The sequence below is a fragment of the Oryctolagus cuniculus genome, chromosome 18 (assembly GCF_964237555.1).
Source record: "Oryctolagus cuniculus chromosome 18, mOryCun1.1, whole genome shotgun sequence".
Lineage (NCBI taxonomy): Eukaryota > Metazoa > Chordata > Mammalia > Lagomorpha > Leporidae > Oryctolagus > Oryctolagus cuniculus.
In genome coordinates this window covers 6,944,444-6,967,860 of record NC_091449.1, presented here as the reverse complement: position 1 = coordinate 6,967,860, position 23,417 = coordinate 6,944,444, and the positions used below count along the sequence as shown (strand labels likewise).

At 68.2% G+C, this 23,417-nt stretch overlaps 4 protein-coding genes across 6 annotated transcripts; all 4 read right to left on the bottom strand.

The window, feature by feature from the left end:
* Window positions 1-385: 385 nt before the first annotated feature.
* Window positions 386-8,814, bottom strand: VSIG10L (V-set and immunoglobulin domain containing 10 like). The gene is made up of 10 exons (XM_070062930.1): window positions 8,259-8,814; window positions 7,421-8,182; window positions 6,908-7,201; window positions 6,532-6,816; window positions 5,573-5,827; window positions 5,155-5,433; window positions 4,358-4,636; window positions 2,928-3,041; window positions 2,575-2,723; window positions 386-1,997 (listed from the first exon to the last, which is right to left on the bottom strand). The coding sequence occupies exons 1-10, from the start codon at window positions 8,503-8,505 to the stop codon at window positions 1,917-1,919; spliced, it is 2,745 nt and encodes a 914-aa protein (XP_069919031.1). The 5' UTR covers window positions 8,506-8,814; the 3' UTR covers window positions 386-1,916.
* A 1,449-nt stretch (window positions 8,815-10,263) lies between these two features.
* ETFB (electron transfer flavoprotein subunit beta) lies at window positions 10,264-18,850 on the bottom strand. 3 transcript variants are annotated; one of them, XM_070062957.1, is made up of 6 exons: window positions 18,702-18,850; window positions 14,700-14,858; window positions 14,393-14,551; window positions 13,513-13,575; window positions 11,776-11,934; window positions 10,264-10,472 (listed from the first exon to the last, which is right to left on the bottom strand). In XM_070062957.1, exons 1-6 carry the CDS (start codon window positions 18,756-18,758, stop codon window positions 10,302-10,304), a joined length of 768 nt encoding a protein of 255 aa, XP_069919058.1. In that variant the 5' UTR covers window positions 18,759-18,850; the 3' UTR covers window positions 10,264-10,301. The 3 variants fall into 3 exon arrangements, with proteins under 3 accessions (XP_069919058.1, XP_069919059.1, XP_069919060.1); XM_070062958.1 differs by having other exon boundaries at window positions 18,296-18,806; XM_070062959.1 differs by lacking the exon at window positions 18,702-18,850 and adding an exon at window positions 15,268-15,325.
* A 324-nt stretch (window positions 18,851-19,174) lies between these two features.
* Window positions 19,175-20,531, bottom strand: CLDND2 (claudin domain containing 2). Its single transcript, XM_070062963.1, has 4 exons — window positions 20,363-20,531; window positions 20,092-20,232; window positions 19,655-19,774; window positions 19,175-19,290 (listed from the first exon to the last, which is right to left on the bottom strand). The coding sequence occupies exons 1-4, from the start codon at window positions 20,529-20,531 to the stop codon at window positions 19,217-19,219; spliced, it is 504 nt and encodes a 167-aa protein (XP_069919064.1). The 3' UTR covers window positions 19,175-19,216.
* A 1,300-nt stretch (window positions 20,532-21,831) lies between these two features.
* NKG7 (natural killer cell granule protein 7) lies at window positions 21,832-22,982 on the bottom strand. Its single transcript, XM_070062964.1, has 4 exons — window positions 22,556-22,982; window positions 22,339-22,485; window positions 22,127-22,261; window positions 21,832-22,027 (listed from the first exon to the last, which is right to left on the bottom strand). The coding sequence occupies exons 1-4, from the start codon at window positions 22,707-22,709 to the stop codon at window positions 21,969-21,971; spliced, it is 495 nt and encodes a 164-aa protein (XP_069919065.1). The 5' UTR covers window positions 22,710-22,982; the 3' UTR covers window positions 21,832-21,968.
* Between the last annotated feature and the right edge of the window lie 435 nt (window positions 22,983-23,417).

Here is a 23,417-nt window from a genome sequence, read left to right as displayed (position 1 = left end):
AAGGGTGTGTGTGCTGGGTGGGGGGGTGTTCTGCGGGACACTGGGCTCAACGGCTCCCTCACATTGCGAGATCTGGGGGCTGTGGGGACGGCAGGTGGGGCCTGTTTGGCCAAAGGGGCCGTCGACCTAAACGACACGATGAGGCTCTCCAAAGCTCGGTATGGGCCTTGTCGTGGGGACGCGCGTGCAAGGAGGCTGAGGCAGGGGAATTGCTTTAAAGGTGGAAGAGAGGATGATGGGAGGTTATCCCGGGTCACCCAAGGTTGGACAGGCAGGCGCTGGGCAGCTGCGTTCTCTGTGCACGGCCGCCGTGTGGGGCAGAGCCGTTCCTGAATAAACGGTCCTTGTGAGCCGGCGGGCGACTCCTCCATGACCCCCACCCAGCTCTAATCAACTCCTGGCTTTATTTTGGTTAAGGCTTGACAATGTGACTGTGTGTATTGACGATTTTCACAAGACGAGCCTGCCCGACGGCCAGAGAGGGAGACGCACAGAGGGGTGGGTGTGTGTGTGTGTTGGAAAGCAGCCCTGTTCCCTTCCTGTGTCTCTGGATGCCGTGGTGTGATGATGGAGAGTGGGGCTCCAGCAGCCATCTTGTAACAGGAGGCAACATGCGCAAAGAAAACGTCCCAACCCAGTGAGGGTGGCGGATCCGGCTCCAGGGCCGGGCCCGGCTGAGGCCACCGCTGGGCCAGCTGACGTGAGCACCCTGTCTGTTCTGTTCTTGTGTTTCACTTGCAAGTGAAAGAATCCTCACGGGTCCGTCCGCTCCTTACATTCCGGATGGGAAGCCCACCCGGAGGGCCGGACACGGGGTGCAGCGGCTAAGACACCACTTGGGTTCGAGAGCGCCTGGGTTCAAGTCCCGGCTCTGCTCCACACCCACCTCCTGCTGAGGTGCGGCCCCGGAGGCGCTGGCGCTGGCGCGCGTCCTTGGGCCCCGGCCGTGGGCCTGCCCCGGCCCTGGCTGCTCCCTCTGCCACGTTCCGTCTCTCTCCCTCTCTGCCTGCCTTTCTAATGTAATGAAAATAAATATGATTCCAGGCCAGCTCTCTGCTGTGGCCAGGGAGTGCAGTGGAGGATGGCCCAGGTACTTGGGCCCTGCACCCCATGGGAGACCAGGAGAGGCACCTGGCTCCTGGCTCCTGCCATCGGATCAGCGCGGTGCGCCAGCCGCGGCGGCCATTGGAGGGTGAACCAACGGCAAAGGAAGACCTTTCTCTCTGTCTCTCTCTCTCTCACTGTCCACTCTGCCTGTAAAAAAAAAGAAAAAAAAAAGTTAAAAATGCTAAAAAAAAAAAAAAAAAAAAAAAAAAAAAAAAAACCTAGAAGCAAAGACGAGGCCGCCGGGTGCCGGGGGGCAGCAGGCGCCCGGGCCTTGCCCTGCTAACAGGCACGGGCTCTCGGCTCATGGTGGGGCAGCTCCAGGCCTCTGCCTTCCTGAAGCACAGGCTGGGGACACAAGCCGTCGGGTGCTCTCGGGAGCTCTCAGGAGGCGGGGGCCAGGCACGCTGGGGCCTGACACGCCCACGGCGGAGGCAGGGTCTTCTGTGATGGCAATGCTGGGCTTGAGAAGCCAACAAGGGCAGAGAACGTTCTAGAAGGCTCCCAGTCCAGGGGAGGCTCAGCGGGGGCTGGGGAGGCTCTGGCCGGCACCCTGGGAGGTCTGGGTCCACCTGGGCGGCCGGAGAAGACGGAGGTGATGTGCAGATGGAGGCGCGGGGCGGGCTGGGGGCTCTTGTCCGAGGCTGCGCCAGCCCCCTCGCGGGCACCTGCCTGGCTGCGGGCAGCAGGGCCCGGCCCCGCCCACATCAGCTGGGCCTTCTCCCGTGGGCGTGGGGGGAGGGGCCGGAGTCTCGCTCCTGGGTCCCAGCTCGGGTCCCGCAGGCTCTGGGAGAAACAGGAAGTCGGCCGCCTCACACCTGCGTGGCCGTCCGCACCGTCCGCACCGTCCTCGGGCCCCCGCAGGGCGAGAGCACTGGCCCGGGGCCCGGGGCCTGGAACAGAGAGACGGGGTCAGCCTGGGGGTCAAGGCCGCCCAAATACCATTTCCCAGCTCCAGCTGGAAACTTCCAGAAACTAGCCGGGCTCCCAGCATCCTCGGGGGCTAAGCCGCACAACCAATAATTCCACCCCCTCGGAGAGCCAAAGGGATGACCTGCCCGACCTTCATGGAGAAAGAGGTCTCAGCCCACCGCCCTCCTGGGGGGACCTGAGGTCAGCCCACCACCCTCTGGGGAGGGCAGAGGTCAGCCCACCGCCCTCCCAAGGGGCACGAGGTCAGCCCACCGCCCCCTTGGCGGGGAGCAGAGATTAGCGGACCACCCTCCGGGGATCAGAGGTCAGCCCTCCTAGAGGGCAGAGGTCAGCCCACCGCCCTTCTGGGGGGACCCGAGGTCTCTCCTCTTGCCATCCACGTAAACGGGGAGCCACGTCCGCCCCCCGTGGGTTTTGTTGGTGGAAGTGTCGCCGACCGACAGACAAGCGAAGCGAGCACGCCTCACGCCCCGGACCCCAAGTCTCGACGTCCGCCCCGGCCCTGGCCCCGGGAGGACGCGGCTTCCCCGCACCCACCTGGGGGGCCTTGGCTGGGACAGGGGCCGCGGGCGGGGCTCTGCAGCCCAGAGGCCGCGGGGGCTGCGCAGGGGCCACACTCGGGAGCGTCTTCTCGGGCGGGGAGGCCACGGGGGCCAGGGCGGGAGGCCGCTTCGGAGGCGTCTTGTCTGAGAAACCGGAGGGAGAGCAATAGAGGCTTGCGATTGGCTGCTGCTCCGACAGGCCCACCCAACCAATGGCAAGGAAAGCTGGCCCAAGGGGTGGAGCATGGCTCTGATTGGCTGCTGTGGCGGCGGGAAGGCAGGACGGATGGCCTAGGACTGCGCTGATTGGCTCAGCCAGGTAGGCGCCCTCCCAGGGGCCCCGCTCACCCCGGAAGCGGCGCAGGCAGCAGACGCACAGGACGAGGAGCCCGGCCAGCAGGGCCAGGCCCAGCAGGGTGCCCAGGACGACGCCAGCAATGGCCCCGGGGCCCAGGGTCGGGCCTGTAGAGACCAAGAGAAGGGAGCCAGGTGTGCTAAGCCTCCAGCTCAGCGTTTGCCCGGGGACCCCGGAGTCCCAGCCGCCCCCCGCACTCCCAGTTCCCTTAGCAACTCCTGAGCCCGGGCGGCGGGGAGCCGGGCAGGCTGCGTCCTGTCCTGGCGGGTCTGACACTCAGACATGAGCAGCAGTAATGACACGCTGTGCCAAGATGGGGGGCGGTCCCCAGCAGCCACGTTTGAGGGGCGGGAGAGAGCGAAGGGCGCTCCGAGCACAGGGCACAGGGCGTGCAAAGGCCCGGAGGCAGCAGAGTCCAGTGCAGGGGAGCACGACACAGCCTGAAGCTGGGGGCGGGTGCACAGGGCCTGGGGACTTGGCAGGGCCGCAGCGGGGGGCTCTGTTAGCGTCACTGTGGCTTCTGCGTGGAGCACAGAGACCAGGCAAGGGAGAAGGCGTGTCCGACCCACACATGGGTGGGAAGACGGAAGTGGAGGGGTTAGAAGAGCATTTCTGGAGGGGCCAGCGCTGTGATGCAGCAGGTTAAAGCCGCAGCCCATACGGGCGCCGGTTCGAGTCCCGGCTGCTCCACTTCTGATCCAGCTCTCTGCTGTGGCCTGGAAAAGCAGTGGAAGATGGCCCAAGTGCTTGGGCCCCTGCACCCGCATGGGAGACCTGGAACAAACTCCTGGCTCCTGGTTTCAGATCAGCCAAGCTCTAGCCATTGCGGCCATCTGGGGAGTGAACCAGCAGATGGAAGACCTCTCTCTCTCTCTCTAATTCTGACTTTCAAATAAATAAATCTCAAAAAAACAAAAACAAAACCTGACCCCCCCCCCCCAAGGCTGGGGACTCTGGGTGCTATGGCATCTTAGGCGAGCAGAGAGCATTGAGCCGGGGAGACCCGCAGGTCTGAGGCCCAAACCCCAAGCCTCGCCAGCGTGTCCCCGCTGAGAGTGACCGACAGAGCTGCGTTCACTCCTGACCTCGCGTGCCTGAGACCGCGGCCCTGTCCTGCAACGGGGTCTTGGAAGGTGTAATCAAGGCAAGATAAGACGGCTAGGGTGGCCCCAGCCCAAGATCGCCTAACCTCCCCCTGTAAGGAGGACAGAGCTGCGGGGGAGGGGAGGCCGCGGGAAGCTGCGGGCTGAGAAGGGAGCTGCACCTGCTGCGGGGCCCAGGCTGCACAGCGGCGCCTGAGCCGGGAGCACTCGCCCCCGGGAGCCCCCGCCCCGCCACACCTGCGCTTCAACCTGGGAGCTCCCAGCATCTGGTTACAGTCCCCGCGGGCCGCCAGCAGGCGGCGCTCGCAGCCCCGACTCACCGGCCCGGTAGATCCGGCTCTGTGTCGGAGTCCCTGGCTGCGCCCCCAGCGTGGGCAAGACGCGCAAGGCCCAGGTCCCCGGGTTCCGAGGAGGCAGGGGCACCACGGCCGACCGCTCGCGAGGCCCCAGGACGAGCAGGGACACCCAGTCTTTGGAGGCCGCGGCTTCGGGCCGGGCTTGGATCTCAAAGCTGCTGATGAGGGCCCCGCGCTCCACGTCCCAGGTCAGCACGGCCGCCCCCTGGGCCCGCTGCAGCCGCCACGAGGACACGGCCGGGCCTGGGGGGGGGGGGAGGGGGAGGACAGCAGCTGGTTCTCGGTCTCGGCGGGGGGAGGGGCGGGGTCTGAGGGAGGAGGGGCTGGACCCCTGGCTCTGAGGGAGGAGGGCTGGGGCTGGACCCCTAGGTCTGAGGGAGGAGGGCTGGGGCTGGACCCCTGGGTCTGAAGGAGGAGGGGCTGGGGCTGGACCCCTGGGTCTGAAGGAGGAGGGGCTGGGGCTGGACCCCTGGGTCTGAGGGAGGAGGGGCTGGGGTTGGACCCCTGGGTCTGAGGGAGGAGGGGCTGGGCTGGACCCCTAGGTCTGAGGGAGGAGGCTAGGAGCAGGAACCCCTGGGTCTGAGGGAGGAGGGGCTGGGCTGGACCCCTGGGTCTGAAGGAGGAGGGGCTGGACCCCTGGGTCTGAGGGAGGAGGCTAGGAGCAGGGACCCCTGGGTCTGAGGGAGGAGGGGCTGGGCTGGATCCCCGGGTCTGAGGGAGGAGGCTGAGACCTGTGAGCTGGTCTGAGGGCGGGGGCTCACCGGAGAGTGTAATCTGGTCGCCGCCTGCCCCCAGGGCCCCGCTGCACAGCACGGAGTAGTTCCCCAGGTCGCGAGCCTGGCTGAAGTTGCCGATGAGGAGCCGCCGCCCGTCCTGGCTGAGCCGCAGGCGCCCTCCGCCCCCAGGAGCCAGCGGCCGCCCCTCCCGGGCCCAGGTCGCCCGCGCGGGTGCGGGGCAGCCGGCGGCCTCCAGCGCCACCTCGGCCTCCCCGGACGGCGTCCGCTCCACCAGGGCGCGGAGCAGCACCGCCCGCGGAGCCTCTGCGGGCCGGGCGGGGTAGAAGCGAGTTAGAAGCGGGTCAGGAGTGGACAAATCGCCCTGGACTCAAAGTCCCCCTCGGCTCCCCCCAGCACCTGCGAAGGCGACCCCTCCCCAGCGAAGGCGAGCCCCCCCCCTCACCCGGGGTGACCGTGCAGGTGCGCGTGGCCACCAGGTGTTGGGCCAGGCAGGCGATGCGGACGCCGGCGAGCCGGGGGTGGGCGGGAACGTCCACTTGCAGCGTGGAGAGCGCCGGCCCCGCGTGGATGCCTGCGGGGAGGCCCTGGAGCCGCAGGGAGGCGGCGGGGACCCCGCCGGGCCACGAGCAGTGGAAGCGGAGGCTGCGGTCCCCGGGCCCGCCTTCCACCGAGCACTGCGGGGACCCGCGGGGCAGATCTGCGGAGGGAAGGGGCCGGCGAGGGCGGGGTCTCGCACCTGCTGCTTCCCGGCCCCGCCGCTCGCTCGCCCAGCCTCGCCCCCGCCCCGCTGACCGCCGCCCGCTCCTGGGAAAACTGCTTCCTCGCGAACAGGGCGCCCCGCCGGCCGGCTCCGCGGGAGCACGCCCCCCGCCCACCGGCACCGCTTCCTCCCGTGGCTCCGCCCCTCCACTCTGGCCACGCCCACTCAGTCCCCTCCCTCTGCCCACCTCCGTAGTCCCGCTGACCCCGCCCTATCCACAGGCGTGCCCGCCCCTCCGCGCTGGCCCCGCCCCACCCAAGGCGTCCCCACGCCCCTGAGCTGGGCTCGCCCCACCCAAGGCGGCCCCGCCGCGCTGGCCACGCCCTTCTCCCCGCCCCACTACAGATGACCCCGCCCCACCCGCAGGCCTCCCCGCCCCGCCGCGTGGGCCCCCAACCCTTGTCCCCGCCCACTCCCGCCGGCCCCGCCCTACCTGAGGCATCCCCATTGCCCTGCGATGGCCCCACCCCTCTGGCCCCGCCCTTCTCCCCGCCCACCCGCCCCCCCACACAGGTGGCCCCACCCCTCCCTCTCCCCCGCCCACCCCGCTGGCCCCGCCCCTCCCACAGGCGGCCCGCCGTGGTGGTCCCGCCCCTCTCCCCGCCCGCGCCGCTGGCCCCGCCCCGCCCGGCCGCACGCACCCGCCACGGTGAGGTTGAGCAGCGAGCGGCGGCGGCGGCCGGTGCGCGGGTTCGCGGCGAGGCAGGCGTAGGCGCCGGCGTGGCCCGGCCCGACCGCGGGCAGCAGGAGGCGCGGCCCCGCGGGCACCGCGGCCTCGGCGGGGTCCGCCAGGCTCCAGGCGATGTCGGCGGGCGGCCGCGAGGGGGCGCTGCAGCGCAGGGTCACGTTGCTGCCGGCCGAGACGTAGACAGCCGGGGCGGCGTCGCGGTCCGAGGAGACGCTGATGGCCGGCTGGTCCGGGCCGTCTGCGGGGAGTGGGGGGCGGGTCGGGACGGCGAGGGCTGGGCTGCGGGCCGCGTGCGCCCCTGCCCCCGGGGACTCAGCCCCCCGACTCACAGAAGACGCTGACGTTGGCCGCGGCCTCCGCGTGGCCGAAGGGGCTGCGGACGCTGCAGGTGTAGCGGGCGTGGTCGGCGCGCCCCGGGCGCGCGATGACCAGCTGGTCGCCGTCGGCGCGGATGCGGGCTGGCTCAGCTCCCTCGGGGTCCGCCGCCCCCAGGGCGCGTCCGTCGCGGCTCCAGCGCAGCTCCCCGCGACCCGGCCGCCACCCCACGCAGCGCAGCCGCAGCTCGGCCGCCCCCTCCTCCGTCTCCGGGGCCTGGGGCTGCACGGACAGCTGGGGTATGGGCTCTGGAGAGGGGACCAGACTCAGGGGCCGGTCGGGAGCCGGGTCCCCGGGCCCTATCTCCCGCAGCCCCACTGTCCAGCTCTCTGGGCCGCTGGCCCGCCTTCTCCCTCCCTCTGCCCCGGGGAGGGACCCCCATGTCGTGCCCGCAGGGGTCAGCGCAGAGCAGGCCCTGCAGCCTGCGCTCCGGACGCCGGCGGGGGTGTGTGTGGGGAGGCGCTCACCATAGACGCCCACCGTGAACTCCCGAATCTGCCAGGGGCCCCCGGCCCGGATGACCTCGGCCCTGTAGACCCCTGCATCTTCGAGCTGGGCAGAAGCGAGCTCTAGGCCGCCTGCGTCCTGATCGAACCGCAGCCGGGCGCGGTGGGCAGGGTCCAGGCTGGTGGGAGGAGCCCCGGGCCCCAGGCCCCCAGCGGCCAGGATCTTGGAGCCGCGGCGCCAGACCACCAGAGGGCCAGGGGCGGGGGGCCCAGGGCTGGGGGCTAGAGCCAGAGGGAGCCGGATGGTGGTCCCCACCAGCACGGCGAGGGGCCCCTCGGCCACTTGGGAGAAGCTGGCCGCTGGCTGGGTTTCCACGGAGACCTTGGGCTCTGGTCTGGGGGCAGAGGGTTCAAGATCCAGGGTCGCAGGCGGGGATTGAGAACCTGGGGTCTTGCCGAGTCCTTGGGTATCTGGGACATGAGCGGAGGTGTTTGAAGCTGGGGTCTTCACCGGGAAGGGAGCCCCCTGGTGGCTGTCGGGGTCTGCAGTGTGGGACCAGATGGAACCCGGGCTGGAAACCTCGGCAGAATCGTTGGACCAGAAGGAGCCGGAAGCCGCGCTGGAGTTCAGGGCCTCTTGGAACCAGTCCCGGCCAGGGGTTCGGGCAGAGGCTCCTGGATCTGGAGCCCGGCCCGGAGATTTCCAGCTGGGGGCTTTGGTGGAGGTGCTGCCCTGCCGAGGTCCAGAAGGGGCTGTGGGGACGAGGGCCCCTACTCCACAGGCTGCGGAGGAGACACGGATGGTGTTGGGGGAGGCTGCAGGGGGCGCCGGTGGGGAGGGGGCTGTGCAGGGACTTACCCAGGAGCAGCAGGAGCCGCGGAGCCCGCGAGGTGTCCATGGTGCTGGCCGCACCCCCGGGAGGACACTGGAAGGAGACCCAGGGCCTTCGCTGTCCCTCCCGGGTCGGACGGGTCGGACAGGACGGGTGGCTTAGCTTCCTGGGCGGGGAAGGGAGCCAGGCCCGGCGGGAGGTGCCCGTGGCCCCCACTCCTGTCTGGCGGCTGCACTCCCACCCCACCCCACCTATCTCCATTACCATCTCCATCTGTGGGAGGCCCAGCCGCAAAGCTGTCCACTCCCCATGCCTGGAGGGGGGAGATGGGGAGATCTGAATCAAAGCCAGGAAGACTTCCTGGAGGAGGGTGAGGTGACCTTTCAGATTTCCCACTTCCAACAGCCCGGGTTTCAGCTCAGACTCCTCCTCCGTGGCTCCTGGCCGCAGGCCACACCTGAGCCTCCTCCTCCTCCTCCTCGGCTCTGGTCTCTCTCAAGGCCGCCTCCCACCCACGTGCCAGGGGCCCCACACAGCCTGGGTCCCGCTGAGCTCTGCACCCTCCCGACTCCCAACCCCTCTCGGATTTTCCACAAAACTGCAGGGTGGCTCCATCGCCTGTGCAGAAGCTGGCAGACCCCACCCCCTCCCTACTGCCCATCTCTGGATCCTACTCCTCCTGCCCCCTCCCTTCCCCTTGGTGGCCCGTCCCCTCCCTCCTCCAGGGTCCCTCTGAGGGTCTTTCTACGCTCAGTGCCCTCTGGAGACGTCCACGCCGTGCCTGCTCCGTCCCTGTCCAGTGCTGACCCTCGGCCCCTCCCGCCGTCCTTGGGCCCTCTCGCACTTGCCAGCCTTTGGCCCTACCTGGGATGCTCCCATAGCCCCCTGCCCACCTCCAACCCGGCTCAACCACAACTGGCCCTTCAGGTCTCCCTTATCAAGGAGCAGTGTAACAGCCACTCGGCTCTGCCAGCGCCCACGCTGAGGGCCTCCCCAGTGCCCTGCTCCTGCAGGCTGGGCCTCGTTGCCCTGGTGTCATGGACCAGGAGGCGGGCTCAGGCGGTCAGGGGGCCAGCGGGGGAGGTTGGACTTGTGGCTGGGGGCTGTCCCAGTGCTCACTCCTCTGGGCTCAGGGCTTCTCTGCTTGGGCCGCATCTTGTGACCCTGCCCCAGCACGGCTCGCGCCACACTGATGACACAAGGGACGGATCAGGTACGTTCTGTCAGGCGTGCATCTGCGGGCACCCTGGGAGGGCGCAGAGCTCAGCCCAGGCCGCGCCGCCGGCAGAGGCGAGCGTGGAGCCCAAGCTTGGGACGGTCTGCCTGGCCGGAACTGTGGCTTCTGGCTTCCTTCCGGCCCGTGCGCCCCACGCCTCGGCATGTGGGCGCCCCGGCACATGTGGCACAGTTCAAAGTCCTTCTCACCTTCCTCTCTCTCTCTAACATTTATTTTTATGTATTTGAAAGGCAGAGGTACAGAGAGGGAGGGAGCGAGCGAGCGAGCTTCCATCCACCAGTTCCCTCCCCAAGCGGCTGCATGGCCAGCGATGGGCCAGGTCAAAGCCAGGAGCCAGGAGCCTCATCCGGGTCTCCCACGTGGGTGCAGGGGCCCAAGCACTTGGGCCATCCTCTGCTGCTTTCCCAGGTGCATTAGCAGGGAGCTGGATCGGAGTGGAGCAGCCGGGACTCGAACCGGCGCCTGTGTTGGATGCCGGCGTCACCTGCTAGGCCACTGTGCTGGCCCCTACCTTTACACACAGCCTGGATGTCCTCTCCCTGCGGAAGCCTCCCTGACCCCACAGGACAGGCCGGCTGCCCCGCCTGGGCTCCCAAGGGCTCTGAGTGCCCGCCGCCCCTGCCCCCTGCGTCCCAGGCGCCCCGATCCATCCCCTTCAGCCAGGGACCGCACGTGACTCAGCCCGCCCCTTGGCACCGCCGGCGCCGCCCTGGCACACCGGGGATTTAATAAATATTTGTTGGATGAATCAAAACCAGCCCGGTCTCCGGGGCACAAGGTAGGAGGGCCACGCATCGAGTCAGGGCTTTATTGCTGAGTTTTGGGGAGCGGCTCAGATCCGCCCGATCTCCCTCAGCTTGGCCACCAGGTCCTCGGTGGTCTCCACCTTGACGCCGGCTGTGCGCTGGGGAGGGTCCTCCACGCTGACCACGGACAGCCGGGAGCTCAGGTCCACGCCCAGGTCCCCGGCCTTGAGCACCTCAATCTTCTTCTTCTTGGCTTTCTGCGGGGGGGGGGGGGGGGGGCACAGGTCTCAGGGCTGCTGCGGCCACCTCCCCCGGGGCCAGGCCTGGCGTGCACGGGTCCTGGTGGCTGGGACGGCCCGGGAGGCCTCCCCTCTCAGGCAGCACAGCACTGGCAAACCCGTCCTCTTGGTAGGAGTCGCTCAGTGGATTTACGGCTGGGATGACCCACTGAGCCCTCCCATGGCTGGGATGACCCACGAGCCCTCCCCATGGCAGGGATGACCCACGAGCCCTCCCCATGGCAGGGATGACCCACGAGCCCTCCCCATGGCAGGGATGACCCACTGAGCCCTCCCCATGGCTGGGATGACCCACGAGCCCTCCCCATGGCAGGGATGACCCACGAGCCCTCCCCATGGCAGGGATGACCCACTGAGCCCTCCCCATGGCTGGGATGACCCATGAGCCCTCCCCATGGCAGGGATGACCCACTGAGCCCTCCCCATGGCAGGGATGACCCATGAGCCCTCCCCATGGCAGGGATGACCCACTGAGCCCTCCCCATGGCAGGGATGACCCACTGAGCCCTCCCTATGGCAGGGATGACCCACGAGCCCTCCCCATGGCTGGGATGACCCACGAGCTCTCCCCATGGCAGGGATGACCCGTGAGCCCTCTCCATGGCAGGGATGACCCACTGAGCCCTCCCCATGGCAGGGATGACCCACGAGCACTCCCCATGGCAGGGATGACCCACGAGCCCTCCCCATGGCAGGGATGACCCATGAGCCCTCCCCATGGCTGGGATGACCCACTGAGCCCTCCCCATGGCTGGGATGACCCCCGAGCCCTCCCCATGGCTGGGATGACCCACTGAGCCCTCCCCATGGCTGGGATGACCCATGAGCCCTCCCCATGGCTGGGATGATCCACTGAGCCCTCCCCATGGCTGGGATGACCCACTGAGCCCTCCCCATGGCTGGGATGATCCACTGAGCCCTCCCCATGGCTGGGATGACCCACGAGCCCTCCCCATGGCTGGGATGACCCGTGAGCCCTCCCCATGGCTGGGATGACCCGTGAGCCCTCCCCATGGCTGGGATGACCCACTGAACTCTCTGTGGGCCAAGCTGACCCAATGAGCCCATCTGTCTAACCACAGTGAACTCTGCCTGTTAGCCAAAGGACTTCATGAACCCGCCTTAAAGAGCCAGGTGATCCAATGAATCCTCTTCATTTGGCCGATTACCAATGGACTTTTTCCATTGGCTGGACTGACTGCCCAGGGAAGCTTTCTATTGGCTGTTTGGGCTGTCAGCGGCGCTTTCCTCCAGCACTCACCATGATGTTGGGCAGCGTGGCGTAGCGGGGTTCATTGAGCCGCAGGTCCGCGGTCACCACGGCGGGCAGCTTCAGGCGCAGGGTCTCCAAGCCCCCGTCGACCTCCCGCTCCACCCGTAGCTTGTCGCCCTCCAGCGTCACCTGGGAGGCGAACGTGCCCTGGGAGAGTGGGCGAGGGCCTTAGGTCAGGCGCCGGCTGGCCTCTGCGTGCCTGGACGCATGGGTGAGCGGAGAGGCAGCAGAGGCCATCCCGCGAGGGTCAGGATGGGGTGGGGGGCCACAGAGTCGCAGGAGAGAATGGCAGAAACACATCCGGGACCGGCGGGTTAAGGCGCCCCACGCTGGAGCGCGGTTTGGGCCGGCACTGGGGCCAGCCCCCTGCTCCACTCCTGGGGAAGCAGCGGAGTGGAGCTGCGTGGAGACCGGGATGGGGTCCCAGTCTCGGCTGTTGTGGCCATTTTGGGGGTGCGCCAGCAGACAGATCTCTCTCTCTCTAGCTCTGCCTTTCAAACAAAAAATTTAAAAATGTCTTAAAAAATAAACAAACAACTGTAGAAAGGGTGTGTATCCCCCGGGGTGTGGAGGCAGATGTCCTGGGGGCCTGTCGGTGAGGAGTGCCCGCTCCCCACCTTAGCGACCGCGGGCACCCAGGGGCCCACCGCTAAACAACCAGCGGGAGCTCTATCGTTCCCACTTTACAGATGTGGAAAACTGAGGCCGGGAAGCTGGATAACAGGGCCACCGTCAGCCAGTGCTGGGGGATCAGGGAGCTGCTCACCCGGGCCCCCAAGAGCTCCCGTGAGCCCCTCCACCCAGCCAACAAGAGCCTGGAGTGCTGGCCTCGGCCTGACTCAGCACTTCCTCCCCAGGCGCCTGCTGCGGCTCACCCTCCATCTAGCGCCCGCTCTCTCCCCTCGCTGAGTCACTGCACAGACCTTCCAGGTCTTGCTGTGACTATCACGGAGCCGCAGCCACACCCGAGCGTCCCTGGGCCTGGCTCTTGGACACGCCGTGGCCGTGACCCTGGCCGTGGCCCGAGGTTCCGGCAGAGGAGAGGGTGGTGACCCAGTAACCACACACCGGGGAGGAAGGGACAGGGAGACCGTGACCCGACGGCAGGAGAGAGACGGGGTGGGTGCTTTGCAGAATCATCTAGAACCATGGCCCCTGTCCACGTGCGGCTGCTGAAATGAGGGTTGCACAGGGGAGGAATAATTGGAACTGATATTGGATGGGGCAGCACTGTGGCATCATGGGTAAAACTGCCGCCTGCAGTGCCGGCATCGCACATGGGCACTGGTTCAAGTCCCGGCTGCTCCACTTCCGATCCAGCTCTCTGCTGTGGCCTGGGAAAGCAGTGGAAGATGGCCCAAGTCCTTGGTCTGGGAACCTAATTTCTGATGAAAATTTAGCGTCTGGACTGGGGTGTGCAGTATCAGGTACTACCAGGGAGATTTTGAAGACAATTCAAAAAAAATTGTAAGATATTGATTACATGTTTGATAAGACTTTAGATACCATGGGGCTACATAAAGCATTACCCCACGAGTTCGGCCTGTTCCTTCTCCTGGACTGGGGGAGCTGGGGCTGGGGTGGGCACGAGCACTTCACACGGGGCAGGGAGGCCCCTCCAAGCAGGGGCTGACAGAGGCCGGCGGGCAAGAGAAGGCAGGAGGCCCCCCGAGGAGTGGGGAGAGCCCGGCCGGTCCCGAGCAGGTGCGCCCCGCTGCGCCTCACCTGTGGCCAGTCCAGAAACCCGGCCGTCATCTGCCCCGTCTGGTTACAGTCATCGTCGATCGCCTGCGGGAGAGAAGAGGCCAGCCACGCGCGAGGCTCAGTGCGGCTTCCCGGGTGCCAGCCGGGGCTCTGGCTAGAGCAGGGCCCAGAGGTGAGCGGCCACTTGTCCGGGGCCCTGTGCCCCCCTTCGCCCCTGTATAAATGTTCACAGATGCCTCCCGTGAGAACACCCTGGCCCCTGGCTCCGGGCATGGGAACTTGCTTCAAGCTGGCCCTGGGAAAGCGGTGTTGCTCACTCCCTAGGCGTGAGCCCGCAGGTGCAAACCCCAAGCCGAGCCCGGGGAGCAGCCCACCAGGCCACCTGGGCACCCTGTCTCCCCGCTGGGCCCCAGGACCCCGCTGCCCCTGTGCCCGCTCCACCCGCCCAGCCCCCACTCCCCCTTCCTCTCACCCTGTCTGCTTAGGCTCTAATGATGTCCCTCCTCACCCCTCCCCCGGCTGAGGAGCCGCCAGGAGGATGGGCGCCCCCTGCTGGGAGCGCCGGTGTGCTGCGGGGCGTCCCAGCCCCACTTCTCCCCAGACTCTCGGCCTCCCGGCCCCAGCCCAGTCCTCACAGCCTCCGGACTCTCTGCCAGAGCTGACCCCGGCACGCGGCCTCGGCAGCTGGGGACCAGGTCACAGCCTCCGCGCCCGTCTCGCCCGAGGACCTCCAGGGACCTCGGTGACCCAGCGTGACCCTGCCCTCCCCCTCAGACTCAGGGCTGACTGTTAAGTGCCAGCTGCTCAGCTCCCCCGGGGCCACCTGCGGTGTGGCTCACACCCCGCCCTCCTGAGCAGGGTGAGGTGGGCGGGTGTGGAGGGGGAGGGGCGGCGCACCCACCTGCTTGCCCAGCAGCACCAGGTCCACCTTTTCCTTCTCAGCCAGCTTGGCCAGGACTCGGGCCACCTGCAGGGGACCCAGGCGATCCGCCTCTGCGGGGGGCACCTCCACGTGGATGCCACGGTCAGCGCCCATGGCCAGAGCCGTGCGGATGGTCTCCTGCGGAGGACCAATGGGCTCCACTTGGCATCTACCCAGCCCCACCCCCTCCTTCCCCAGCCCTGGCCCCGCCCCCTATGGCCCCTCCTCCCCCACCAGCCCGGCCCCAGCCCCTCCTCCCGCAGCTCCAGGGCCCCGCCCCGCGCACCTGGCACTGGGCCGGCCCGCAGCTCACGGCGATGACCTCCTTCACCAGCTTCTTCTCCTTGAGCCGCACGGCCTCCTCCACGGCGATCTCGCAGAAGGGGTTCATGGAGTGCTTCACGCCATCCGTGACCACGCCGGTCTTGTCAGGCTTCACCCGGATCTGCCCAGCCAGGGGAAGGGCGCAGGGTCAGGCCACAGGGTAGGCCCCGCCCCCCCCCCCCCCCCCGCCCGGACCTGGCGCCCACCCCATCACAGCTGCAGGGAGAGCCGGGCTGCAACTCGGAGGCGGGGCCAGGCCGCCCAACACAGGGTCAAGGTCACAGCCCCGCTGCTCCTCAGGCTGAGGCTTCTCACGCTTGCTTGCTGGCTGTGACACCCGCACTTTACAGTACCCCCAAGTGAGGCCTAAAGACACAGCCTACACAGGCCCCGGCCCGGTGAGCGGCACGCGGCCACGTGAGCCCCGCCTGCATCCCGGAGCTGCTGGCTCCCGGCGACACGGAGGTCACGGCCTGACCCTGCCGTGAGCTGGCCACGGGCATCTCGGCCGCTGGGGTGTCCCGGGTAACCTTAGCCTCACCGCACCAGCCCAGGCCTTGTTCTCAGCTCCGGGACAGGACCTGCACGGCCTCCTGAGGACAAATGGAGACGCTGCTGGCCACCAGGTGCTGCAGGGGCGCCATGTGGGAGCCCTGTCACCATCCCTGGGCGTGGCTGACTCTGGGGCTCTGCAGGGGCCAGCCTGGCCCACGGTACCGGTACTGGAGAAGGCAGGGTGCCTTCAAGGGGGGCCGCCGTGACAGGTGCAATAATGGCCCCCACAGACGGCCTGGCCATGGGACCTTCCCCGTTTGACATGAGCTTGCCCTGGGCCCCAAATACAATCCCAAAGGAAGCTGCAGGGGACTGAGGGAGGTGAGTTTGCCCTGGAGGAAGGAGGGGGAGGGGAAGGGAGTGAGTGGGGGGAGGGGGGAGGGAGGCAGGGCCATTAGCTTACATAGGTTGCTCCTTAGACCCGGGCCCCTGTGCCCCCACTCACTCACCAGCACAGAAACAGAATGGGAAACCTTCTCTTTAGGGGCCAGGAGGAGACGGGGCGGGGGCCCGGCCCCCGACTCCCAAGGCACAGAGGTGAGAACTCAGCACCCAGCACCTGCTGTCCGTGGAAGGCCTTTGAGGCCTGGAGGCACTGTGTCGTTTAAGTCAGGAAACCCTGGCTGGCCTGAGAATCGGTAAGAAGGGTTTTTGGGTTTTTTGGTCTCGTTTATTTCGGAGTACCCAAAGCAGCCAGGGCCCGCGCGGGCAGTGCTGTGGCATGTTAATCGCTTCACCTGGAGGCCTGTGGGCTGGCCACTGCCCGTCCCACCCTCACTTCAGATGGAGTGACCGAGGGGCAGGAAGGCCATGTGCCTTGGCCACGACACCTGCGGTCTGTCCCCAAGCGTGCCCCGGCAGGGAGGACAGGGCCTCGGGACCGGCTGCCCTGTGTCCAGGAGGCTCCCTGTAGATTCCTGGCAACTCTTCTCGAACCCTGGACACAGCCCCCAGGGACTGGGTTGGATGCAGGCTGTCCTTGTGCGTGGCCGGCCACGTGCTGGGGCACAGAGCCAGCACAGCAGCCAGGGCCACGCGGGGGCAGGAGGGGCAGCCAGCACACCTTCCCATGAGACATCTGGAGAAAACAGGCCGGAGGGGGTGCCGCAGGAGCCCCCCGGGGAGGGGGGCGGAGGCCGTGGGGACCGGGAAACACACAGAGGCACCTGCCTTCCCACGCACGGCCAGAGCGGGAGCCCCCCCGCCGGGGGGGGCAGAGGCCGTGGGGACCGGGAAACACACAGAGGCACCTGCCTTCCCATGCACGGCCAGAGCGGGAGCCCCGAGGGGGGGCAGAGGCCGTGGGGACCAGGAAACACACAGAGGCACCTGCCTTCCCACGCACAGCCGGAGCGGGAGCCCCGAGGAGGGCAGAGGCCGTGGGGACCAGGAAACACACAGAGGCACCTGCCTTCCCATGCACGGCCGGAGCGGGAGCCCCGAGGGGGGGGGCAGAGGCCGTGGGGACCGGGAAACACACAGAGGCACCTGCCTTCCCACGCACGGCCGGAGTGGGAGCCCCGAGGGGGGCAGAGGCCGTGGGGACCGGGAAACAGAGGCACCTGCCTTCCCACACACGGCCGGAGCGGGAGCCCCACGCCCGGGGGGGGGGGCAGAGGCCGTTCGGATCGGGAAACACAGAGGCACCTGCCTTCCCACACACGGCCAGAGCGGGAGCCCCGAGGGGGGCAGAGGCCGTTCGGACCGGGAAACAGAGGCACCTGCCCTCAGCGACTCCACAGTGTCCCCCGCGGCCTCCAGCAGCGCCAGCCACCACCTAGCACGCGCCTCGCACTGTCCCGTTTCCAGTGGTGCACCTGCCAGCGGCGAACACATCCCACGACCTCTTGCCACTGCCCATTCCAGAGGAAGGGGACAGGCACTAAAGCAGTAGGGAGTAAATTCCACTGTCCGGCGGGGGGGGGGGGGGGGGGACTCTGGGGCTGTGGCTTCAAGCAGGCGACCACGACCACGGAAGGCCCCACAGAGGTGACGACGGGGTGAGCAGTGCAACAGCTGCCAGGCTGGGGGTGGGAGGTGGGTGTGGCCACGAGGGCCTGGTGTGTGTGGGGGAGGGCGGTAGAGGCAAGCCAGGGTTCTGCAGGGGCCCTGAGACACACCTCAGTAACCTGAGGAGGTGCATGGAGGGCTTCCTGGAGGTGGTGACGCTGGGACCGGAAGCAGGGGGGGCCGGAGCCAGGGAAAGGAGGAGCAGGTGGGGTGAGGGTCCCAGAGGGGACATGGCCGCCTGAGCGGGGCCGCCGGGATCCCTAAGGCCAGGCTGAGGGGAGAGACTGCGGGTGTGCGAGGAGACTAGGGCAAGGGGCCAGGGGAGGTAGAGAGGACCCTGGAGGGGCGTGGACGGCGTCCAGGCCTGGTGTTCCGGTAGCTGCAGTGTCTGGATCCCCTGTTTGTTCCGAAAGGGGCGTCGACAGACACGCCCAGCGGGATGGAAGGGGGGCAGTGTGCAGGCGCAGGTGCAGGCAGGTGCAGGCGGGGCCGAACACGCTGGAGGCACCCGTGCGCAGGGCTCTGTGCCGGACTGACTGAGTGGAGACAGACCTGCGCCCAGGCCCGGGGCGGAGGGAGCCCTAGGGGGCTGCAGGAGTCCAGGGGAGGGGGGCTCCAAGCAGGAGCGCGGGGTCGCGCGACCCCTGGAGAAGCGCCACTCAGCCCTGGCCCACGCCCGGGAGGGAGCGGCAGGCGGTCCGGAGCTGGGCTGGCCTGGCTGGGTTTCTGTCCTGGCTGGGTGCTCTGGGGAAGACAGGGCCCCAGTGGGCCTCAGCGCCCCGGGACGGGCTGGGGGGGCACCCAGAGGTGAGCGCCCGCGCTGCTGGCACAGCGGAGCCACATGGGCAGCTCAGGCCAAGCACTGAGAGAAACGGAGGGGCTGCTTCCCGCCTCCAAGCCGGGCTCTGGGGACCTGAAGCCCCTGCCCCACCACCCCCAAGCTTGACCTTTCACCCCTGTCGGCCCCTCCCCAGCCAGAGCCTTGGCGCTCACCCCCGGGGGCCGCGGACGGGGAACGCCGGCTTCTGGGGGTCCCCCCAGTCTGCACACTCCGGGGGCTGCGGTCAGAAAGCTCGCCTCGGAGCCACGCGCCGAGTCCGAGCGAAGAACCGGGGGGTCGTGGACGGGACCCCCGGCCCTGGCCCTCCCCGGCCGGGTGGGCGCGCCGTGCCTCAGTTTCCCCGCGTTAAGCAAGGCTCGTGGCTGCTCCGGCCGCTAGGACAGTCATCGGGAGAGTGTGCACGGGGTCGCGACCTCACAGTCCTCGGCGTCTGCCCGTGACTTTGACGACTGGGTCAGGGGTTACGAGCAGACCCCCGCCCATGGCGCGCTCGTGATCCCGGAAGCCCACGGCCGCGGGGCACCACTTGGAAGCAGGAAGGGGGGAGGCCCCGGTCACCTTCACGGCGAAGTCGATAACCCTCTTGACAGCCACGAGCGCGCGCAGCTCCGCCATCTTCCCGCAGCAGCCAGCGGCCGGGGCCGGCGGCACCCCGGACCTCCCCGCCCGAACGCCCCGCCCCCGTCCCTCTCTGCGCCTGCGCGCCGCGCCGCCCGCCACTCCGCGGCTGCGCAGTCCGCGCCCCGCCCGGAAAGGTGACCAATCAGGAGGCCGGAGGTAAGGAGGGGTGTGGCCAGCGGACGCGGACCCACGGAGAGCCGGTCTGGAGCGGGAGGGGGACGGGGCGTGGCCAGAAGGGGGCGTGGCGGGAAATTAGGGGAAAGGTCGTGCGGGGGCCGGCCGCCTGCCCGCCTCTCCGAGTCGCCGCGCCCTTTGTACCCGTGACCCCGGGGGACGACCCCAGGTCAGCCGCGTGCACGGCCCCCGCCCCCCGTGGCCCTGTCCCCCCGAGAGGCGCGCGGAGCCGCGTGGCCGAAATCCGTTCCTTTATTCCGCGTCGGGACGGGCTGCGCTCACAGGCACACCGGGAAGCCGCTGATGGCGTCCGTGCTCTGCACGATCATGTCCGCCAGCAGGAAGCAGAAGCCTGGCGGGAGGGGAAGGGGGTCCCGGCGCGGGGGCTGGGGGCGCGCGGCTCTGCCAGTTCTGCGGGGTCGGGGGTGGGGGCGGGGCCGGGAAGGCGGGGGAGGGGAAGGGGGTCCCAGTGCGGGGGCTGGGGGCGCGCGGCTCGGCCAGTTCTGCGGGGTCGGGGGTGGGGGAGGGGCCGGGAAGGCGGGGGCGCGGAGGGGAAGGGGGTCCCAGTGCGGGGGCTGGGGGCGCGCGGCTTGCCCAGCTCTGCGGGGGCGGGGCTGGGCGGGGGCGGGGCCCAAGGAGGGGCGGGGCTAGGGTCGGGCCCTGGCGAGGGCGGGGCGTCCCAGGGCAGTGTCCCCTCTCCCCGCGGCCCAGGTTACCCGCGAGAATAGAGAAGGGTAAAGCCAGCCACCCCAAGAAATAGGACCAGGAGAAGAAGACGTCGTTCTTCCAGGCAGTCTTCACTGTGTAGCCCGTCAAAGCGATCAGCAGCAGCAAACCTGGGCCGGCCCGCCAGCGCCTCGGGTGAGCGTGGCCAGGCGCAGGTGGGGCCGCCGCGGGCCCACGCACGCCTCGCCGTCCGCCCCGGGCCCTGCCCCTCCGCCAGCCACGCCCCCGCGTCCCGCCCACACCTCGCCGTCCGCCCCGGGCCCTGCCCCTCCGCCAGCCACGACCCCGCGTCCCGTCCACGCCTCCAGCCACGCCCCCGCGTCCAGCCCACGCCTCCAGCCACGCCCCTCCCCGCGGCCTCCCGCCCCGTCTGTCAGGCCACGCCCACCCCTCCCAGCTCCGCCCCCGGGCGCCGCCGCCGTCTCACCGGCGAGGAAGAGGAAGGCGCTCGTGACCTGGCCCCGCAGCGACTCCCCCTGATGGCACAGAATCTTCATTCCCATCACCGTGGCCACGATGCCGAAGCCGGTCGCCAGCACCATGCACGCCCCGGTCACGGCCAGCATGGCTGCGGGCGAGCGGGCCGCGTCAGCCTGCCGCACTGGGCGCCCCCACCCGGGGCTGGGCCGGGCGCGGACCGAGAGGCCTGGAGGTGGCGCGCGCGGAGGGCGGACGCCGCCCGGCCCCGGGCCGCTCACTCTGGCAGGGGATGTTGGAGCAGGTGCCGTGGCTGCACTCCTGCCACAGGCCGCTGTGACCCCCATGGTGGCGCGTCCAGTAGTTGCTGGCGGTGGACAGCACCGTGAGGATGTTGGCCAGGAAGCTGAGGAACGCGCCGCCCATCTGCAGGCTGTGTTTCACTCCCATGCCAAGGAGGCTGCTGCAGGGGCCACACGGGCAGGACTGGCCACCACCTCCCGGGCACCCCCACGACGCCCTGCCCCCGCCCCAGCCTCCCCACTGTCCCGCCTGGGGACCCTGAGACCTGTGGCCAGGAAGCCCCATGTGGCCAGGAAGCCCCATCTGCCCAGTGCCGCCGGCCGCCCCTACATACACACACGCTCCTGAGTGACTCACAACACCCAGCTCTCCAGGCCGCCTTAGACACGGAGCCCAGAGGGGCCCGCTGGGGGCCGGGGTCTCTGTGAGGCACAGGAGTTCCAGGGCCCCGCCCCGGGGGCCGTTTAAAGGGATACCCCCACCCCAAGCTCAGAGCCACACAGCCGGCCTGGGAGGGAGCGTGAGAGCCATCTTCTAGAAACTTCTCTCCCCTTGTCCTCTGTGCTGTGCCCTCTCAGAGCCCCAGGCAGGCGTCTCCCTCCCCCACCCCGACGTGTATGGGGGTCTCCCCCCAGGCTCCACCCTGTACCCTCTTCCAGGTGAGCACCCCACTCCCGCAGCTTCAGAGGGAGCCCCAGACCCCATCTCCAGCCGCAGGCCTCTCCCCTGGGCCCTACACAGGAGCCCCCAGGACTTGGCGCTCAGTGTGGCTCCCACAGACCAGGCATGGGGGTCTGCCTCTGCACGCAGCCCTTGGATCCCCAAGTCGTGCATCCCGCTCTTTTGTGTTTTTTTTTTTTTTTTTTTTTTTTGACAGACAGAGTGGACAGTGAGAGAGAGAGAGACAGAGAGAAAGGTCTTCCTTTGCCGTTGGTTCACCCTCCAATGGCCGCCGTGGTAGGCACGCTGTGACTGGCACACTGTGCTGATCCGGTGGCAGGAGCCAGGTACTTATCCTGGTCTCCCATGGGGTCCAGGGCCCAAGCATTTGGGCCATCCTCCACTGCACTCCCTGACCACAGCAGAGAGCTGGCCTGGAAGAGGGGCCACTGGGACAGAATCCAGCGCCCCGACCGGGACTAGAACCCGGTGTGCTGGCGCCGCAAGGCGGAGGATTAGCCTAGTGAGCCACGGCGCCGGCCGCTCCCACGCTCTCAATCTGGCTCCTTCATCTCCCGCGCTGACCAGACCAGCCCTGTCCTCCCGCGAAGCACCCCCTCCCGTGGTGTTAGAGACCCTGGCTCCCACCTGCCTCTCACCTGCATTTCCCACTGCCCACCCCTACCTTCTCCACTCACTGAAAACTCCTGGCTTCTCCAGGGGAGGGGGCCACCTTCGGCCTTCAAGGAGCACCTACGGTAACATCTCGATTGGATTCACCCCAGAATAGCCAGAAACCAGCAAATCTTTGTTGGATCAATGCAGAGACAAGGGAGGGGGCTGGGGGGAGGCCAGGCGTTAATCCGGGCGAGGCTTTTGGAGAACCGGGCTCCGAATTGATCCTGCGTCGCTCGCTGCTGCTGCTCACACGGCTTCATAGCCAGACCGGCGCACGCCGCAGAGAGCGCTCAGGCTCAGGGCACCTGGAGTGCCAGAGAGCCTTTAAACACTTGCCCCCCCCCCCCCAGCCCAGCTGGGTCCTCCCCACCCAGAGTCCCTGGGGCAGAAGGCTGGGTGGTTACCTGCCCACAGCAAGAGGATGGCTGAGACCCAGCCCAGGTAGAAGGACCAGGAGAAGAAGGTCTGGATCTGGGGGTGTGAAGGCTGGCCCCACCGCTCGCTGGTGTACACGGCCATGGCCACGACCATGGAGAGCGCTGTGGGCGAGAGACAGCTCTGCCTGGGCACAGGGACTCAGGGGGTCCCGGCACCCAGGTCCGGCCCAAGTCCTTACCTGCAGCAAAGGCTGAGATGGTGGAGATGAGGTGGCCACGGCCCAGGGCGGACAGCGAGCGGACATAGGACAGGGCCAGGAAGGCCACCGCCACCAGGACCCACATGGCAGCCAGGACACTGAAGGTCTGCGTCACGTGGATGTAGCCTGCTTAGAGACAAGACTTAGTGCCCGCACCTCCCGGTGACCCACCGCATAACAGCCCCGGCCCCCTTACCTGCCACTGGGTCCTGCGGGTCTTTGGGCCACAGCCCTGAGTGAGCCGAGATTGGCCCTACGGCCACGAACCAGTAATCGGTGCTCAGAGCGATCACTGTGCATGCCAGGCCCAGGCAGCCAGCCAGCAGGGCAAGGCTCCGGTAGGGTTCCATGGGGTGCGCGTTGGGTGTTGGAGAGAGGAGGGGCTGTGCACGCAGTCCCCGGGGGTCCTCAGAGCTCAAGAAAGCACTGGCAGCCGGCAGGCGGTCGGGAGTGTGGAGGCTGGTTTGGTTTCACAGTTTCTAGCAGCCAGCTCTTCACACACCCTCCCTTCCTGGGTTGCACAGACAACGGTCCATTCCCCTCCTAGCCGGGGTTGGGGGAGGGCTCTGGGGGTGTCGGATCGGTGGTTTGGGTGGTGGCTTAGAGCTCGCCTCTCTTGTCGCAGGTTCTGGTCGTCCCACCCCAGAAACCCTCAATACCAGACAGGGCTTCCTGGAAGGGGTGAGAGAGAGAGAGAGAGAAGCTAAGGGCCTCCGAAGTGGGAAATGGCCAATCAGGCTGGGGCAGGAGCTAACTGGGAGGGGAGATGTGGCCAGAGGGGACAGTTGGGGATGTGTCACTCTTTCCTGTGGTTCTGCAACTTGTCCTCCAGGGACAGGAGGGGCCCCTCTCTAGGGTCTCCACCAGAGGAAGCGGGGTGGGGGGTAGTCCCAACTCCAGGCCCTAAGGGAGGAAGGGGCAGGTGGGAGAGCTAAGGCTCCTGGGTTTCCCATTTGGGAGCTTATGCCCGGGACAGGCAAACCCTGTTAAGCTGCAATTCTGGAAGGTTTATGGGGAGGAAGTCCTGCCCACATCCTCACTGATAACGGAATCCAGAG